This window comes from Strongylocentrotus purpuratus, unplaced genomic scaffold (assembly GCF_000002235.5).
Source record: "Strongylocentrotus purpuratus isolate Spur 01 unplaced genomic scaffold, Spur_5.0 spur5_scaffold_13, whole genome shotgun sequence".
In the NCBI taxonomy this organism is placed as follows: Eukaryota; Metazoa; Echinodermata; class Echinoidea; order Camarodonta; family Strongylocentrotidae; genus Strongylocentrotus; species Strongylocentrotus purpuratus.
In genome coordinates this window covers 5107207-5128346 of record NW_022145598.1, presented here as the reverse complement: position 1 = coordinate 5128346, position 21140 = coordinate 5107207, and the positions used below count along the sequence as shown (strand labels likewise).

The 21140-nt window shown below is 38.6% G+C and overlaps 1 protein-coding gene across 1 annotated transcript in view; it reads right to left on the bottom strand.

The window, feature by feature from the left end:
• Nucleotides 1–21002, bottom strand: part of LOC590723 (nucleolar protein 10) — a 34921-nt gene extending 13919 nt beyond the window's left edge. The window contains exons 1-13 of the mRNA XM_790319.5: nt 20819–21002; nt 11870–11915; nt 11223–11321; nt 9153–9230; nt 8183–8220; nt 7474–7610; nt 6713–6778; nt 5959–6105; nt 5402–5480; nt 3821–3970; nt 3067–3186; nt 1562–1688; nt 693–871 (exon numbers count right to left, since the gene is read on the bottom strand). Coding sequence (XP_795412.4) covers nt 693–871; nt 1562–1688; nt 3067–3186; nt 3821–3970; nt 5402–5480; nt 5959–6105; nt 6713–6778; nt 7474–7610; nt 8183–8220; nt 9153–9230; nt 11223–11321; nt 11870–11915; nt 20819–20884 — 1332 coding nt within the window. The 5' untranslated portion in view covers nt 20885–21002. The remainder of the gene's footprint in view (nt 1–692; nt 872–1561; nt 1689–3066; nt 3187–3820; nt 3971–5401; nt 5481–5958; nt 6106–6712; nt 6779–7473; nt 7611–8182; nt 8221–9152; nt 9231–11222; nt 11322–11869; nt 11916–20818) is intronic.
• Nucleotides 21003–21140: the final 138 nt, after the last annotated feature.

Genomic DNA, 21140 nt, shown 5'->3' with positions numbered 1-21140 from the left:
TTCATTCTTCCATTTCACATTATTCATTCAAGAAAATGTGAATAGCGTATAAAATGTTTGTACAAACCTCAAATCAATTCAAATTCCTCAACCCATTTAAAGTACCACTACTGCATATAAATTTATATCAGAACTTCAATTTTCAAACATATTTCATTGAAGTAATAATTATCACAAGGGCAATCATTATTTTGTGTAGCAATCATCAATTATTAATGTCATTTGGCAAGACATTAATTTACACTTGCCACTCTCCACTAAGGTGTTAATTGGGTATCGATAGGAAGGAATTCCTAATTCAGTAGCCAAGCAGAAGGGTATTATTGGAGTGCCTTGAGCATCTTGCATGATGGATAAGTGCGCTATAAAAATATCATCATCATCGTCACCACCACCGCCGCCGCCGCCACCACCACCACCACCACCACCACCACCACCACCACCACCACCACCACCACCACCACCACCACCACCACCACCACCACCACCACCACCACCACCACCACCACCACCACCACCACCACCACCACCACCACCACCACCACCACCACCACCACCACCACCACCACCACCACCACCACCACCACCACCACCACCACCACCACCACCACCACCACCACCACCACCACCACCACCACCACCATCAGCATCATCATCATCATCATCATCACCAGAATCATCATCATCATTACCTTGACTTTGACACGGCTTGTTCGCTGCTCCTCAATCTTCTCCTTAATCTTGTTTTTCCTGTACTCTTGGTATGCGAAGGGATCAGCGATAGACTTGGCCTTGTGGTATAACCTGATGTCCATGAAGTAGCCATGCATGTAAGCTCGGAGCAGGGAGGTACCGATTAGATGACTTAAACCTGGGGAAAGCAAGGAAGAGGGTAAATATTGATTGAATCACAAAAGAGAAACTAAATGAGAGAAAAAGAGAATGAAATAAAGAGAGACAGATGAAGAGAGACAAACAGATCTAAAGGAAAGGAGATAGAGGGAGGGAGAGACAGAGATGACAAAAACACTGATAGAGAGGGGGGGGGGGGGTCTGTGCGATACAGAAACACATTGGGTGGGGGAGGAGGAAAGAAAGAGGGGGAAGAGAAAGAATGAATTAAAGGAAGAGGAGACAGCCTTCAAACATGGAGCTCAAAAGGAAAGGAGAGATAGACATACAGACTGATCTACAGAGAGAAAGAAAGAGAGGGAGAAGGCGTGATGGAGGAGTAGTAGAGCAGTGTTCTCGTAACCGGAAGGTCTCTGGTTCAAAACCAAGTCAACGCACTCATGCTCTTTGGTTAGGCTTTAATCCTCATTATCAAGTCCCTGGTTGCTTACTTACAAGCATACACATGCTTTCTTAGCAGTCAGGAAAAAAAAAAAAAAAAAGTCTCTCGGAGAGGACCTAAAAGCCGTTGGTCACCTGGTTGCTTACTTACAAGCATACACATGATTTCTTAGCAGTCAGGTAAAGCGATCCTCAAATCATGTTTGCTTACTCATCATCGTAGTTAATGAACACTACACGACAACTTGCCACAAAGCCAAGTACATACCTAAGCTTTCAAGCTCCGTCTTGGTGACAAACTTGTAATCATCATAGACAGCAGATGTAGGGTTCTCCTCCAGCTCCTCGGTCAAACTATCCAGGAACGAACACCACTTAGGAGCTTGTCCAAGACCCTAACAAAAGACAACAACACAAGCATGAAAGTATTCTTTTCTTTTTACATTATACATTCTATCATCATGAAGGAATAAGTAAACAAGATAACATATCTAACATTAAACCCCATCCTACACATACATGAAATAGCAATTTGATGATTCACCAAATACTTAATTAATAATACTAATACTGATATGCCTTGTGTGCCCACAGTGACCTCATCAATATTGATACTGTTCTCCCTGAGAGCCCCGCAATCATTTTATTACCCCGGATTAGGTCGAGCTACCATGAAAAGGTGTTCACGCATTTTACATGAATTTTCAATTTTGATTATACAGTGAAACCTGTCTATAAAGACCATCCAAGGGAGACAAGAAAAGTAGTCTTTATAGGCAGGTGGTCTTTATGTACAGGTTCCTTTAGTGTGTGTTTCAGTGAGAAACCATTTTTAAGGGAAGCAATAAAATGTATAAAATAAAGTAGTTTTTGTAGACAGGTGGTCTTTCTATACATGTGGTCTTTAAAGCAGGTTTGACGGTACATGTATCTTAATTTCAATTTTAGCTTTGTAGGGTTAAGAGAACCTGATAGATTGGAATTCAACAATCCATTCCTGCATGATTGACCTTCACTTAACTCAGAAGCTTTGAATTTGAAAACCGCAACTTATTTTAAGTCTGCAATTATCATTGTATGATTTCTTTGTCCCTTTTTATTTGTGTTCATTAATGCATTTTGTTTAGGATCATCTACTTATAAGTTTCTGTAACTTTTTGATGATCAAACCACTTTGTGATAACCTTTAGTGTATTTTCCATTTTATTGGATTATCTTTACTTGTAAGTGATATTTTATTGTATTCTTTGACTTTGCATGTTTTTTTTATCAAAGTGGTGAATGAATTCAATTCAATTCAAAGAATTAAGTTGGCAACCACTCAAACAAACAATTTTGAGTCATCCTCCCTCCCCCTCCTTGTAATAGACAACAAGAGAGGATACTTACTGGAATGAAGTAGGAGAGAAGCTTTGCACAACAAGAGAGGATACTTACTGGAATGAAGTAGGAGAGAAGCTTTGCACAACAAGACAGGATACTTACTGGAATGAAGTAGGAGAGAAGCTTTGCACAACCAGAGAGGATACTTACTGGAATGAAGTAGGAGAGAAGCTTTGCACAACAAGAGAGGATACTTACTGGAATGAAGTAGGAGAGAAGCTTTGCACAACAAGAGAGGATACTTACTGGAATGAAGTAGGAGAGAAGCTTTGCACAACAAGAGAGGATACTTACTGGAATGAAGTAGGAGAGAAGCTTTGCACAACCAGAGAGGATACTTACTGGAATGAAGTAGGAGAGAAGCTTTGCACAACAAGAGAGGATACTTACTGGAATGAAGTAGGAGAGAAGTTTTGGTTCTTCACAAGCCATCAGCATAAGTCCTGAGTTTGGAACCAAGCATACATCATTGAAGTCATGCTCAGCCTCAACCGTCACGTATGGTTTCCCCTGTAGTCAAAAATTTAATTAAATTTATTTGGCATCATAACAAAATTACAAATCATATATACAGAATACATAATAGGCTACTACCATCAAGAAGCAACTTGTACTTGTAAATGAGGCCCCTGACATGGAAAACATAACATCAAATTAAATAACAAAAGAAATTAAACTTACTAGGTAAATTATATACAGTAAATCCTGTCAATGGAGACAAGAAAAGTGGTCTTTATAGGAAGGTGGTCTTTGTAGACATGTGCCTATAGTACATGTTTCAATGGGAAACTATTTTCAAGGGAAACAAAAAATGTTGTCTTTGTAGACTAAAGCAGGTTCGACTGTATATTTATTTATATATGAATATACATATACACCTGTATATATATGTACATGGTCCCCTTTTTCTGATGTTATTGAGAGCTGATTGGTAGATTGGTTGGCTACTTGGCTCAGTGGTAGACGTAGAGCAGTGGTCTCATAACTGGGAGGTCCCGGGTTTAAAACCAATTTGATGTGTTAGTGCCCTTGGTAAGGCATTAACCCTAATTACGGTCCCCTGATCGCTTACTTTAATACAAGCATACACATGCTTTCTTAGCAGTCGGGTCAAACAAATAAACAGACAAACAAACAAACTTACATCTGACTGACTCCATATCTTTGCAGCCCTACTGTCTGCAGAGACGACCATCTCTGTGGCTGGGCTGAACTCTAGGCTTCGGATGGCTAGACCGTTCCTATGGTCCTTGACCAGCATGGGTTTATTGGAACGGATATCATACATCAGTACCTAGCAAACAAGACAGAGAAGGGAAGATTGTACGAGTGGCAGCTAAACATTATTGTTCCTAAATAATGTTGAGCGCTTTCACATTAATTGCATAATGTATAATAGGATGACTGCCCTCTCACCTCCCCCTTTCCAACAATTAGCCCCCCCCCCCTGCCCCCCTCCTGGACAATTACAATATCCCTGGCCAACTATACACGTACCTGTAAAAATTACTCCCAAATAGCAACGAGATAACTACAGTTAACAACTAATTCATTCATACCCTTACAAAGTTTTGGCAACTTTTCAATTGTGAAAAATTGATTTGTCCAGATTTGTTTCTTGAAAATGTGACATATTAAAGCATTCCCAAAATGACCCAATTCAACCAGTCTACCTTTTATTTTTTATTTATGAAAAAGAAGGAAAAAAAAAATATTTACAAGGGGCATGAATAATTCAGCTGTTAACTGTACCTTTGCGATAATTTGGATACATATACAATACATCCCCATTACTTGTTAAAAGCATAAGACTTACTTAGAGTGCATGACCATATATGTGCAAATGATGGACAAATGTTTCTGGAATTACCCTATAAAGTGACTCTGAAGGTTGATGAAAAAACTGTGTAATTTTTGTATATAATGTTACTTATTATATTCCTTCTACTGTACTAACCCTCTAACATGCAAAAAATCCTGAAAAAATTCTCAAACCACAAAGTTATTTATGGTTCTCTTTTAAGGCGTCACTGTGCGACACCCTCTAACAGTAAATTCTCCCAAACATTTTTGAATTTTCCTAACCTGTTGGTCTGTTTTCACTCAAACTGTCAAATCATCTTTAATTGTACCTCTAGCATTAAAGTCACTACCTTAGCACAATTTTCTCTCATCTGAACAATGTTACTAAGTCCCTTTAAAGTAAGTACAAATACTATTCAATATTAAGAATGAAAGTGAAAGTGAAAAGCTTCCTGTGTGATACATGTATATAGGTTATACATGTATCTATTCATTGTATTAATGAATACAACATACATGTACATGTGTTGGTGTCATAGTCAAGTGGTTTAAGCACCGGACTTAAAATTCAAAAGGTCGTGGGTTTGATCCCAAACATGGCACTAAATTTAGGTCCTTTGGCAAGGCATGAATCTACATTTGCCACTCCATACCCAGAAGAGAAATGGGAAACTTTTAGGATAACGAAAGCCTTTGTGTCAGCAATTGCCATATGCTTACACAATGACCTTATGGTAGGAATACTCCCCAGGGAGTGGAGATGGTGCTCAATGCGTGAATACTAAGACCAGGGTAATAATATCTGTTTAGCGCTGAGAGACGGTATTTTGTATCAAGTGCTTTATAAATCCAGATTATTTTTCATACGCGTACATGTATAACATACAGAAAGTAATTATGAGACTGAATGAGATGGAGTTACCTGGCCTGTTGAGGTTCCTACAGCCATCCTCATAGCCCCATTGAATGCTAAAGATGTGACAGCAGGCACCCCTTTCACCCTGTATTAACATTCAAAGAAAGAAATCAGAAAGATACATCATATAATGACAAAAATTATACCAGAAATCTTCTGTAGCAATGCTATTGCAACATATCAGTGCATGTGGATATGGTAGACAACAAATAGCATGGCTACTAATTAGTAAGAAGAAAAAAAAGCACTACAAGTACTAAGGGTATATGGATGTAGAGTAAAAGATGAAAAGACAAAATATAGAAAGAAAAAGAGAGAAAAAGGAAGAAAACAAACACAAAGAGGGAAATAAGGAATGGATGAGACAGGGAGCGAGAGAAAAATGAAACCAAAAGATGAGAAAGAGACGAAAAGAAAACGAGAAGAGAGGAATATGAACAGAATTCCCTTATTTACTCACATTTTCCATTTTATCCTTTAAATTCATATATATACTCTAAGGTAAACTATAATATCAGCAATTAGGCATCATCATGCAAAGAGAGATTAAGTTGAATACTAACTGTGTTTGGGGTGTAATGCTACTAAGGGCACAATCAAGCACCCCTGCTTTCCTCCTCGTCCGTGGATCCCAGCACTCCACTCGCCCCTCAATGGTCCCTACAGCCAGCAGCTGATGAATTGGGTTTACTGAGCATGTATTGATGGCTCTGTGAATAAGAAGAATTTAGGGATAAAGTGAAACCTGTATATAGAGACCACTCAAGGTAGACACAAGCAAATTGATCTTTATAGGCAGGTGATCCTTCGACTCTGCCTGCAATGGTCCCTACAGTCTGGGGATACTGAACATGTATTGATGGCTCTGAAAACAGTGAAACCTGTATATAAAGACCACCCAAGGAGACAATGAAGGTGGTCTTTATATTCAGATAGTTCTTCAGCAGAATAGTAGTCTGGTTCACATGGATCCCTTTGTTTAATACTCCAAACCCCTTAAAATACCTACCATTATAAATAGGGGTTTCACCCTACAAAGTTACAATGAAGACCCCATGTGAAAAAGAAAAACAAAAATTGTGGAGCCACGACTTAGGTACATGTTCATTTAATCCAAGTTTCAATGTGAAATGCTGTCGAAGAAGAAACAAAAACGAGAAGAAAACAAAGGTGTGGTCATTCTGAATAGGTAATAATTTGATGGTCACTAAAGGAAATTTGACTGTATATATTTTGTACCCATCATCAATTCATCTCAGATTTATAGCACAAGGTAGTGCATCTGTTTCACAATTTCCTAAATATTTCTATACTTACACTGAATCAGAGACAAAAGGACTCAGGAACCGACCCTGTTCCAAGTTGATTCGATATATTTCAGGACTGTGAAAACAAAATGGGCAGAAGTTTTGTTAAGACAGGAAACAAATAACAGCTGATCATGGACCATTTCTAAATTGGTCTTGGTTCATTTATGAATGTATAATCCAAATTCAAAGTGGCTTTATGCCCTGTCTCTGCCTCATGCAATATCTATCTACTATAACACTTTCAAGGTAAGTAATTTCCTTGCTACATACACATCTTCTGTTGGTTTCTAGACAGTACCTTTTTGAATGCAGTTTTCAATTTCAATATTATTGTTATTTCTTCAAAAGGTATTGATTATAATTGTCTGAATAATTGAGAGTGTTGGAGGACTTTTGCCAGCGTTAGGCTTGCTATGCTGTGACTTGGATGCAGGCGATTCAGCCTTGGTAACTCGAGCCAAGGCTGGTTTACGGCTGCAAAATACTGGCTTATTCCGCAGGACTGACTTTCATCTTCCATGTGTTTTTCTGTGTTTTTTTTCTTCAAATATTATGCATAATTGTCCTTTATCGATCATTATACTGGTTCAGTGATATCTGATTGATTAATTGATAATTCAATACTAAAAACATCTATTTCGAAAATATGGTTCCACTTGGAATATAAGGTAGTGACTCAGAAACGGCCTTGCCCTTTTAAAGTTGTGGACTTGACTACAACACTGGTACATACAGATAAAATGACATACATACAAAACATTTTCTCACCTGACACCAACAAGAAAAAGGTCACATGTCGGTTTGTGGTAGGTGAGGTCGCGCCCAAACTTAGGTATCCTGAGCCGATGGTAGCGACCATACTTGGCGTGAAACTCCACGTAGCGATCACACTGCAGGAATACAAGCTGGGTAAGCAAACACATGGGAAAATGTCAAGAGATCATATTTGTTTCCCTTCATTACTGTTGAATTGATGTAAACCCACAGTATGTAAACTAACCCCTTCTGTGCTCTGGGGCAAAAATCCTTCCCAAGAACTTGAGGGAGGATGAGAGAGAGAGAGAGAGAGGGAAAGGAGAAAGAGGAGAGAGGGAGAGATAGGAGAGAGAGAGAGAGAGAGAGAGAGAGGGGGGAGAGAAGATGAGAGAAAGGAAAAGAGGGAGTGAGAAAGGGGGAGAGAGATTAGAGAGAGAAAGAGAGAGAGAGAGAGAGAGAGAGAGAGAGAGTGGGGGGGGGGGGGGGGAAGAAGATATTGAAAATTGTGAGTATGACATTTCTCCACATCATTTCACGAAAAATAGAGACCTCATTAAAAGTCAACAGTACCTAAAACAGGCAAGACACAATTGAATGACGTAACACAAGCCCCAAAACTGAATAATATTGGTCGCGAAATGATTTTACTTCAGTTTAAATTCAGTATTATTTTCCAACTTTATTTACTTTTTCAAATAACTTGCCTTTATGAATAACTAACCTTGGAATAGTCTTCTGACATGACATGAAACTTGACAACTGTAAATGTACAAGGAGGAGAAAGAGAGAAAATAACAGATATATAGTGTCATGGTGCCACATTTCATATTGATAATAATAATAATCGTGGCAAAAGTAATAATAATAATGATAATAATGACAATAGCAATAATAATATATAAAATTACAGAATGTGAAGGAGAAACATAAAATACATAATACTTATAAAAATAGGTGATTCACATTAAATTACTGAGGAAGAAGTCAGTTTTAAGGGATCTTTTGAAAGAGGAGAGAGTTTAATTCTCTGATGGAATGTGAGATATTGTTCCACTGTAAATCATTTTCTGTACATTTAATAAAAGAACCAACTATAACATTCTTCCCCCCCCCCCCGCCCCCCGACAGCCCAAAGCCACAGACCAAAATCACATTTGGTATGGTGACTATTTTGACGAGGCTTTATTCTGCCAAAGGTACATGGTTAACATTATGGTTGAAATTGGGTTTTCAGGTGTTAGTGTTAGGTCCGGGATTATTCAGCAAAGACAAATTCAGGAAAGCAGTAAATACAAAATAACAATAACAAAACTAATACTAAAGTGTTTGAAGAGAGTCACATGGATGAAAAAGAGAAAAGAATTACCGGTAACTAAATAACTATAAACCAAATGTCTTATTTTCCAATTCATGTGACTTTAAGTAAAGGGTTCAAGTTAGACAGCTTAACAAAAAGAAACTGCTAAAGTGAACCAAACATCATGTCACAGTACGTCATGAAAGAATATCCATTTATCTGAATGCATTACCAAAATATTTTTTGTTGTTGTGAGGAAACCATTGTTATGACTGCATGTAACTTTCAGTAGGGGATTCAGTTAGTTGGTCTTCTTTTCCAATCCATGTGACTTTAAGTTAGGGATTCAGTTAGTGTAGAAAATGCAGAGCAATTGTTGCAGGAACAAACATACCTTCTGAATCCATACATCTTTCAAATTTCATGGAGAGATGGTTGACGTCATAACATCTCACTCTAGGCTTGTAGGTACCTGTTATTTAGAAGAAGAAAAAAAGTAATCTTTGAAGGCTTCCTTGGTGAGGATAGATTTGAGCGAGGTTTGAGGCAACATCATGTATTCAACCAACACAGCACTGTTCCCATTGACAGTGGCCTCTAGATCAGCAACATCTGACTCACTATACTTGATACAGACACTGCTCCCCCCAGGCGGCACTTCTGACCAATCAGAATACACCTTTAGCTAATAAACCAATCAGAAATCCATCTGACTGGTGCAGTGGATCCTACCCAAGGGCATATAAACCAGACCTGCCAACCTCTGGAGTTCAAAAACTGTATTCTTTAATCCCAAAAGTTGTATTTTACTGACAAAAATTGTATTTTACTGACAAAAATTGTATTTTAAAATATATATGGATCAATGCCTCTTACAGTTCATACATACAGGAAGATATTTTTATAGATCATTGGTTGAATATGCATGATTTCGTCATGACTGGTGTGTTCGATGAACCAATGAACATCCCACAATTGCCGATGTGAGATGCTTGTAGGATACTTTACAGGACAGAATGGGCATTTTGCCATTGAAAAACACACTAAATTAAAAATTATAAAAAAATTGTTTGGAAAATCGTACTGTCGTATTTACCATTAAAAATCATACAAAATATGATTAAATCGTACTGGTTTGCAGGTCTGATAAATCCCCGATCGAACCAGACACACAGTACTACATACCACAGTATTACATACCATATTTGCCGGTGATAAGACCGCAGCGCCGCATTGGCCGCACCCCCGATTTTGACATTTAAAAAAAAAAAAAAAAAAAAAAAAAAACTTTTGTCGAACTTTTTGACGGGATTTCATCTCTTGCGTATAAATGTTGATGTGACTAAAATCACCGCCTTAGACCGCTCGGCCATCCCGCACTGATGCTATCACCTGCAGTTTCCTTTGATGTATACATTGCGCCTCTCTCTTGTGTATTGCGCCATAGCTCTTGTGTATTGAAATGGATTCAAAATCGCGTGCTGGATGTTTCGCGGCAGCTCGGTTTAAACGGGTTCTTCTTTTACTTTTGCAATACATTGGCACAAACTTAGATCAAGATCTATCGGCAGATGTTGTTTTTGGAAGTTTATTTTCTTCTTCATGTCAACAATGCAAGATAAAATTGTCGGTAAGATGTGTGGAAATGTCCTGTACCATAGTGGTATAGTTATTGTACCGTTCGTAGTCCCATAAGTGCAAATTCGTGCTGGTTTTGACATACTTTTTTTTTTTTTACTCTTTCGCCGCATAGGCCGCACCCCAACTTTTTGATATTTTCTCTTCCAAAAATACTGCGGCCTTTACGCCGGCAAATACGGTATGTGTATTGCCAATTGCATGTTATTGGAATTAATAATAATAGCTAGTTCTTATATAGCGCTTTTCAGGACCGAAGGTCCTCTCAAAGCGCTTTACAGATAGTTATATTATTACCCCGGTCATAGGATTCAGGCTTACCCGCACACAATGTATGCACATTCTCCACTCCCTGGGGAGCATTCCAGCCAGGCGTCTTTTTTACAAGCGCACACTTGCTAATCTAACCACATTAGCGTCCCCGAATGGTATCTAAATTATTCTCCACCTAATTAATTTTTCACCTGACGAGGGAAAAAACTTTAGAAGCAGCTCAGTATTGCAGTATCTCCCAATCTATCATCTATTATCAAAGAAATTTTTGGAAAAAGTTTTTGAGGGCTTACCAAAAGTGAACATGACCTTGAAGGGTATGTGACATAGGGTGCCACTGGCTTCATGAGAGGGGGGGGGGGAGCACCAGACATAATAATGAGCTATGATTGAACAAAGCTATCAAATGGGACGTGGTTGAACTACCCTCTTTTGGGCAATTTCTTTTCTTCTCTCCCTTTCTTTCTCTCTTTTTTCCCCACTTGCACATGCCCGGATGCCCCATGCCCCCCTCCCCCAATGCTACTGTATTTGGTCACATATTTACACTCACCTGTGGCCAGAATATACTGTCCATCTGGGGAAACTTGGATGCACCCACTGACTGTCGGCATCTCAAAGTCTTGGATGAGTTGTATGCGCTTTTGAACATCTACGGCACAAACAAACAAAGGTAGAATGTATAGATAATAAAGTTAATAACTTCTCAGCTGCAACTCCTACATGGCAATATCATATACTTCCTAAGTGCTTTAAGAATTCTCACTTCTTATCCTGGCTTTAGCTATATCAGTCATTATCAATGCACCTTGCATTTCAAGAAAATTTTTGCCAGGTACCAGATTTTTTATATTTTTTTATATTGGTACTTGACTGTTATTATCTCAAAAGTAGAAACTCGTAACAGTCTAAATTTGTTACATTGTTAGTTTGAAGGAATACAAAGTTTTATGACATTCCTTTAAATACAATCTGAAAATAATACTTTTAGTAACTGTAAGTAGATCTAACACAATTTTCACTTTTTTGCAAACAAGAGCCAAAAAATGTTGTATCAGTAATTACATAAAAACACAGCGCATCACAGCTAAGGTTCAAGAGAAACTCTTGTCAGTTACAACCCATGGGAGCAAAAGGTTGTCAGTATTGACAGTTATGATATTCATTAGTATTTTGTTATGAATTGATACCAAACCCTACCATGATCAGATTTTTGAAGTGCTCTTTTCTTCCGATCTGACAGCCACTGCAAGAAAGAGACAGAAAGAGAGTGAAGAGAGTGAAAAAACAGTAGATTACAAACCTCCATTAAAACTGATGGTACACTTTGTGGAAAAGCAAATTTTGAAGACACATAAAAGTGGGCTATCATAATAATAATAAATAATAATAAAAACGTTACTTATAAAGCGCTTACCACCGAAGTCTCTAAGCGCTATACACACAAAATAGACTGATATACAATTACATCTTATACAAAACTAAAAATGTAAATAAACATACAAATTACAATACATATGGAATACACATCAAAGTGAACAGAGTTAATTAATCATCGAACGCAATTTTGAATAAATGTGTCTTGATACTAGTTTTGAATAGCTTAATGGTTTGACAGTTTTTTACATTTAAAGGTAATCTGTTCCAAAGTTCAGCAGAAGCTTTGCGAAAGGAGCGATTACCATAAGAAAGAGTTGACACAGAAGTAGATACAAGGTTTAATTGTGAAGATGACCGTAAACTGCGTGAGGGTTTGTATTCCTCGATTAATTCTTGCAGATAAATTGGTGCCAATTCATGAATGCATTTATAAGTTAAAACTAAGATTTTGTACATAATGCGGTACGTCACCGGCAACCAATGCAATTCGCGAAGTACTGGGGTGATGTGTTCACAAGAACGTGTGCATGTTACAAGTCTGGCAGCAGAGTTTTGGATTCTCTAGAGATTTGCAATGTGCGAGTGCGGAAGGCCATAAAGAAGGCTATTGCATTGATCAAGCAGCATGTAATAAATGCATGTATAAGCGTTTCGGTAGATTTTTGATCAAGAAAATTTCTAATACGACCTATCTTGTACAAGGCATATGAAGCTGAGCGACAAATATATTTTATATAATCATCCATCCTAAGATCATTTTCAAAGATGACACCAAGGTTACGTGCACTTTTGACAGGTTGTATCGGAACATTAGCAATTTCGACAGATGGTAAATGGGAGGACTTTCTGAATCGAGATGTTACATGTATAACCTCAGTTTTATCCTCATTTAACTTCAAATCATTAGCAGTGGACAAAGCTTTGATATCATTTATACATCTTTCAAGTTTAGTTATAACAGAATGGTCGGAATCACATTTCAAAACAACATAAACTTGGGTGTCATCTGCATATATCATTCGGCCTAAACCATGCGCTTCAATAATATCTTCAAGTGGTGCAGTATACAGAGTAAATGATAAAGGGCCGATGACGGATCCCTGAGGAACACCTTCAAGTGGAACATGAGGTTTGGATAATGAGTCATTAATGACAATAGATTGTGAACGATTCATAAAGTATGTTTTAAACCAATTCAAGGCAGTCCCTGATACACCATATCTATTACGTAAGCGATCAAGAAAAACATCATGACTGATAGTATCGAAAGCTGCAGAATAGTCTAAAAGTATTAAAACAGCTTCATCACCTTGGTCCACAGCTAATAACAAATCATTATATACACGTAAAAGAGCAGTTTCAACACTATGAGAAGATCTATAAAAGCAGATTGCATTTTACTACACAGATTGTTTGATGATAGATACCCGGGATAGATAGCCCTGAATTTGAGAAGCACAAGCGCGTTCAATTGTTTTAGCAAGAAACTTAAGGTTGGCAACAGGCCGATAGTTTTTCAAAATTTCACAATCCAAATTTGGTTTCTTCAAAAGAGGAGTGATTTGTGCCAATTTCAAAACATCAGGAAATTGACCACTTTGAATAAACATGTTTATAATTTTGGTAATGACTGGTAAAAGCTCATTTAAACAGTTCTTAAGCAGCCATGTCGGCATTGGATCGAGACTACATGAAGTTGATGGAGATTTCATTATTATAACTCTGACAGTATCCTCTGATACTGGTGAAAAATCATATGGAAACATCCGTTTTTGATGAATCCTTAACCCTAATAAGGCCGGGGGGGGGGGGGCCATTATGGCCCCCCCCCCTCCACAATTTTTTCGATTGCTCGGGAACGCATATGGATGGCGCCCCGCCGCTCGCTGACTTTTTTCTTTCGAGTCTTGCGCAACTTTTAAAATAATTTTTTTGAAAATCGGACCTACGGTTACAAGGTCACGTGACCTTTTGTCTTCGCATGTCAGCCTGAAAATCGCTCATTTTCGTGATTTGTGTACAAAACGTATGGCAAAGTCATTTTTCCTAAAAGCAGATCAAACATGGGTTATTGGGTCTTGTTTAAAGCTTAGGTGGTTGTTTTGGGAGTCAAAATAGTTGAATTGTAGTAAAAGATAAAATAAAACTAGATGGAATTCGACTGCGCGCAGTCGAAAATGATGCCTCCGTCATAGAGCAATTTTACAAACCGAAACGGAAGAAATTTTTCAAATTCAAGTTCAATTGTAATCCATTAACATGTTCTCAGAATATCGTGATTACAAGCAATTTCTCATAAACATATATGACCCTTTGATCTTTGACCTCATGACCCTAAAATCTACTCAGTTCATTGGCTCTGCAAGATTTCCTGAGTTAAATAGTAATCCATCTGTCAGTTCTAATGAGAATGCGTCCACAAGCTATTTTTGCATACATAATGAGCCCATGACCTTTGATCTTATGAACCATTCATTGGCTCTGCAAGATACATAAATGATCTTAGTTTGGCAGGAATCCATCAATCTGTTCTAATGATAATACGATCACAAGCTATTTTTGCATACATAATGAGCCGCATGACCTTGACCTTTACCTCATGACCCCAAAATCTAATCAGTTCATCAGCTCTGCAAGTAACATACATGACCAAAGTTTGGCAGGAATCCATCAATCGGTTGTTCAGATAACGCGATCACGAGCTGTTTTTGCATACATAATGTGCGCTGTGACCTTTGACCTCGTGACCCCAAAATCTAATCAGTTCATTGGCTTTGCAAGATACATACATGACCAAAGTTTGGCAGGAATCCATCAATCGGTTCTTCAGATAACGCGATCACAAGCTGTTTTTGCATACATAATGAGCCCTGTGACCTTTGACCTTTGACCTCGTGACCCCAAAATCTAATCAGTTCATCAGCTCTGCAAGATACATACATGACCAAAGTTTGGCAGGAATCCATCAATCGGTTGTTCAGATAACGCGATCACAAGCTGTTTTTGCATACATAATGAGCCCTGTGACCTTTGACCTTTGACCTACGTGCTCCAAAATGTAATCAGATTGTTTTCCTATAGTGATACACACTATCACTAAGTTTGAAGTTTAAATCTCCAGTGGTTCTTGAGATATCATGATAACAATCTCAATGTATGGAATTTCATAAGTTGACCTCTGTGACCCTTGACCTTTGACATACGTGCTCCAAAATCTAATCAGATCGTCTTCCTATGGTGATACATACTATCCTTAAGTTTTAAGTTTAAATCTCAAATGGTTCTTGAGATATCGCGCTAACAAACTCAATACAAGGAATTTCATAAGTTGACCTCTGTGACCTGTGACCTTTGACCTACGTACTCCAAAATCTAATCAGATCGTCTTCCTATGGTGATAAATACTATTCCCGAGTCTTAAGTTTAAATCTTAAATGGTTCTTGAGATATTGTGATAACGGTCAAACGGGACGGACGGACGGACGTACGGACGGACGGACGTACGGACGGACGTACGGACGTACGGACGGACGTACGGACGTACGGACGGACAACCCGAAAACATGATGCCTCCGGCACCACCTTCGGTGGCGGAGGCATAACAACAAAAACAATGAAATACATAAGTTAAAAAAACAATGAAATACATAAGAAATTATCAAAACAAGGGATAACATAAGAAATAAGCTGGCTCTTCCAAATTTTTTGTCTTATTATTATTCAGAATGGTCTAATGAATATATCTAGTGAAAAAGAATGCTTAAATATGAATAATATATGATTTATTGGTAAAAATGTGATTTTTATGACTTTATTTGCATAAATTACCATAAATATGCAAATGAGTGAATTTTTCAAAAAATTGAAATGATCATATTATTCTTTACACTTCACTTGACATGTGTGCAAATTTTCTCGGCGATCGGTCGCTTCGCGGCCGAGATCTTGAGGGGGGGCCATAATGGCCCCCCCCCCCGGCCCTACTAAGACTTCAAATAGCCCGGCCTTATTAGGGTTAAGAACATTTTTGATACTCCGAATTTTGTCTGTAAAAAAGGCAGAAAAACGTTCAGCAAGTAAAAGATCAGAATCGACAGAAGGTAACACCTTGGATACTTTTGGTGTACACAATTTGTTGACTTTTTGAAATAGCTGCTTTGAATTACAGCCTTCAAATTGTTTTGAATGATGGTTTTGTTCAGATTGGTTTGATCATGCGATTATATTCATAACATTGGTTTTTGAAAATTTGTCTGTCAACTTCTAATTTAGACGCAATCCAACGTCGCTCAAGGCGTCGTAAGATCCGTTTCATTTCATGTAATTTTTCATTGAAGCAAAATTCGTATGTGTGGTTCAAAACAGCTTTGCGTTTATCATCTCTCAGAAACGTGATTCTGGCTGTATGTCACATTCAAAACGCACTTTTTGTAGGCATTTCAATATACCCATATATCTAAAGGCATTTGAAAAAGGCTTTGCGTTGCAGTGATCACCTTAAAAATTTGCCTGAAAGACGTTTGAAAACGCTGATTCTAGGCAAAAAAATGCACTACAAACGCACCCTCTGAGAGACAAAAGGGTATTTCTTGATTAGCCTAAGGGTTTGCTGTGTGCAGACTTGTAAAACAGTGTACACCCATTAATAGTAATTAGTATTTCCATCAAGGCTGGTTTCGGCGAATTAAGACTTTCTGGAAATTGACAACCCCAGCCTTTAAAGCGGGCCTTCTCAACTGGCGGCGCGCACGTCACGTGTGGCGCTTGAGGTCAGTCGGAGTGGGGCGCAAAATCAAGAAGTCGTAGTCAAAGGGGAATTTACGTTTTTATCATTTTAAACGACGTTTGAAACCCGAGCTCTAAACAACAATGAACTTATGATGTGCTACCATTGCCGATCTCTGGAAACATCTTAGTAGATCCTAATAACTAATAGCATTAGTATTAAGGCTGTGCACAACAGTGTAATGAGGTACCCGAGTACACTCCCAGGCTTACAAGCGAATACTCTAATATTCGGACGCCATGTTTTTTTATAATTTTTTTGAATTTTTTTGAATTTTTTTTTAATTTTTTCGAATTTTTTGGGTATTTTTTTGTTGTTTTTTTGCCACCACCATACCTTTGGAGCAGCATCCCAGTTCTTTTGCCAAAAACGCATGCAATTTTACTTCGAGTTGCAGTTGAAGGCCCCGATTTAATAATAATAATAACAGTGAACAATGCTGTTTTCAAAACCAAAGATGGCAGAATAATCCATTTTCCTCCAAGTCCAAACAGAAATCCAGACATTTGGTCTCAGTTTCTGAGTGGTGAGTTTGACAGTGCTTGAGTTGGGAAACATTTTTACCGACAGTACCATGCCAGCGGCTGCCGCTCACCCAGGCACGGATAAGCGTCGACCTGGACAGATTTTATTCTTTATTTTATTTATTTATTTTTTTTGCGGCCGAATATTCGGGTACGAGAAATCGTACCCGAGTAGTTGTCAACCGTGCGGGTACTCGAGCATTCGACTATACGTCGCAGCCCTAATTAGTATTGATCAATTGCTTAAAATTACAGTCGCTAACTTAACACAAACGCGCACCCACACCCTACCGTCGGTACGGTATGCAATTGTATTGTGTAGCAGTTTGCCATGAATCCTGTGAGAAAGTCTATATTATAGATCTAGGTCTAGATCTAAGTCTTTGTTTTTAGGAAAAATACTCCAAAAAAGATAAGAAAATTGACACGAAACAGGTAAGAAACATAACAACTTTTAAATCATAACCATTATTGAACAATTGATGAGGATTTAGGGTAGCGCGCCCAGTATTCGGTCCATTCCCAGTATTCGGTCAGACACCCGTTTCAACTAGCCTTAAGGGATCCCTCGAAATGTTTTTTATGATATTATTCGAGGGAGCCTTAAACGGCACCCATAGGGTCCCACGGAGAGGTAGGTAAACAACAACTAAAATGTGTCCAAAATCACACTTTCCCGGACCGGAACAATATTGGACGGTGGCTTTGATAAATTTTGTTGTAATTGTAGTCCTAATTACCTCCTAAATTTAAAAATCGGAGGTAAAAATAATAAAATAAAAGCAATTTTCTTACCAGACCGATACAGCTCAGCTCCCTTTTCATGTGTACCGTGTGAATTCACGATCTCTACACAATGGTGATGACCTCTGACTGGCACTTCCGTGATTGTGCTGCTTCCGTATAATGCGCTGTATGAGTGTTATTCAGCGCATTATACGGAAGCAGCACAATCACGGAAGTGCCAGTCAGAGGTCATCACCATTGTGTAGAGATCGTGAATTTACACGGTACACATGAAAAGGGAGCTGAGCTGTATCGGTCTGGTAAGAAAATTGCTTTTATTTTATTATTTTTACCTCCGATTTTTAAATTTAGGAGGTAATTAGGACTACAATTACAACAAAATTTATCGAAGCCACTGTCCAATATTGTTCCGGTCCGGGAAAGTGTGATTTTGGACACATTTTAGTTGTTGTTTACCTACCTCTCCGTGGGACCCTATGGGTGCCGTTTAAGGCTCCCTCGAATAATATCATAAAAAACATTTCGAGGGAGCCCTTAAGGCTAGTTTCAACAGCTGTAACAATTAAAAAAAAAAATTAATGAGCCTGCACAAATCAGGCAGCTGAACAACTTTTCTTAACTCTCAAAATTAAATCAGATATAGGGCCCCGGAAAGATCTCCAACTTAGCTCGAAATTGGTCAGTGTCGCACAACTTTCTGCACTTCCGCGTTCTGTTAGTACATGCGCTAACATGCATAGCCATATGTAGAAGTCTCTTGCGAAACCACTACGTGTGCTGTCGCAATGAATTTAGTATGTGTGTGAAGAGGAGCTCTTCCGTGTTCGCTCCATTGCAGCGAATTTGCAAATGACTCACTTGCCGATGTTAGGCACATTCATGGGGCACTAGAGGGCGCTTCGCGAACGTACGAAAATCTGAATGGCCTTGCTGCGGTGGGTCGGCAATAATCAGCGCAAAACTTGGATATGGGAGGGTGGAAGGATATATCTTTTTTATAATGTTATCCGGTCTTACCCCTAACCATCCTATGTTTAATCTATGAAGAAATAACATGCGAGTACGATAAGAGAAACATCGGGCCCATTACTGATGCAACTTTTTAAATATTAGCCTAGAAATGACCACCAAACGGAAAAAAAAGACATTTTTTTCCGACAAATCTTCATAAAATCTGAGTTATAAACAACTCACAACTAGGCTCGGTAATGCAAATACGATTTTCTGAAAATTCGGGTGTGATTTTTTAAGTTTCTTTCAAGTATATTTCTGCGCATCGCAGCGCAAATTTTCTTCACTGCTTCAAAATCACCCTTGAAATTTTTTTTTGCAACGAATTTGATACGGGGTCCGCGAGTGTTCCCCGTTCCTTGCGTGTTGAAAGTTTGGTAATACAAAGTTTGCATTGACTCGCGCACGAAAAAATGGCTCGAAAACAAATGTCAAAACGAGAAATAAACAAGCTTTTGTATAGTTATAAGAGATCTACCGAGGTTTCTTTGTCGATATAATTTATTATATAGTCTCAATTAGAATTCAGAATTATCTCACTGAAACCGACGATGTTCTCGATCGTAGTTATTTTCACTTTGCCAGCAGACGTTCTAGCGTGGGTTTGGCAAAAAGCTAGCCCGCCACCTTCCCACCTCGAACCTTTCGAGTTCCGCTAAAATTGTGCGCTGCGGAGCTCCGAGGGTGCGTTGGTATCGCTGGCAAACTCTCGGGCGGCTAGCTCCCCACGACGGACCATTCGCGGTGTGGCGAGAGTGTGTGTGTGAGATACAATTTTGGATTCGAGAACGCACGTACCACAACCGTGCGCGTCATTTTCAGCTGTCGAATGTCTACGACCAATTTTACATGTACAATTTTTAGTACAGATACTTGGTCAGTTTTCTTCTTATATCATTGGTTTTACAACATTTAAAAATATAATTTCTTCAAATTTGCTCCTGACTCGGTTCAGACTAATTGTCTGATGTGTTTTCAAGTCAATTTCTTGAATATATTTTTTTGCATGAATTTGCCTACCGATGTGCAAGAGGTATTTATACAATACCCTTAGGCCTTACCATGCGGTAGCGCTCATCCAGTATTCGGTCAACGCATTGACAATCAGTGCTTTATCGCGCAATTGTGTGACAATAGTGCGCAAATACGCTTCACTCCTTGGCAACGGAGATACCGCGCACAAATCCAAGACCGAATTCTAATTGGCACGACACCCTAGTTGATTTTCGGTATGTTTTAGTCGGGTATCTCCACGCCGGAGTTCCGGGATAAAGTCTGGAGAGACTTCTGAACTAGCATGACTAGCGCTAGACCAAATTTTTCCGTCTCTTTCGTTCATTAAGGTCGACTCCTCTAAAGAGAGGAGCCGACCTTACCCAAATCAGAGGCTAACGAACGAAAAAGACAGAAAATTCGGTCTAACTTAAACTAGCGCCACTGGCGCAAGTGTTTCTTCTTCTTCTTCTTCTCCTCCTCATTTTCTTTGTCTTTTTCTGCAAAGAGTGAGAACCAAATATCATTAAGCCATTAAACTTATCAGCCTTGTCTATATACGATATTTAAAAAATGGCAAATGCACCACTCCGATGGCACGAGAAAATGTTATTTAAATCTGAGCGATAGTTACATTAAAACAGTACATGAAATGAAACGAGTGGGACTGCGATTGACAATCGCGCTGAAATATTCCAAAAATCTTACCTCTGGTAGGCTCTTTCCAGTGCTAAGGTTATAAACCTTGACGTTGTTGGCAGAAGACACTTGCATCTCACTAACAATTATCTAAAACACAATTGCAAAGAATCCTATAGGTTTATTTTTGCGATAATCGGCAGGATGAGTTCCATTTCACGTGCATGCTGCATTTGGTTTTGGTTAAATGAATATGCATAATATAATATGACGTAAAACGTGTCCTACTAAATATTCATATATTCATTACCTAGAAGACGGTGAGGGGCGTATCAGGACAATCACCCCCTGGAAAAAAAAACACCGGAAAAATGACCCCCCCCCTCCACGA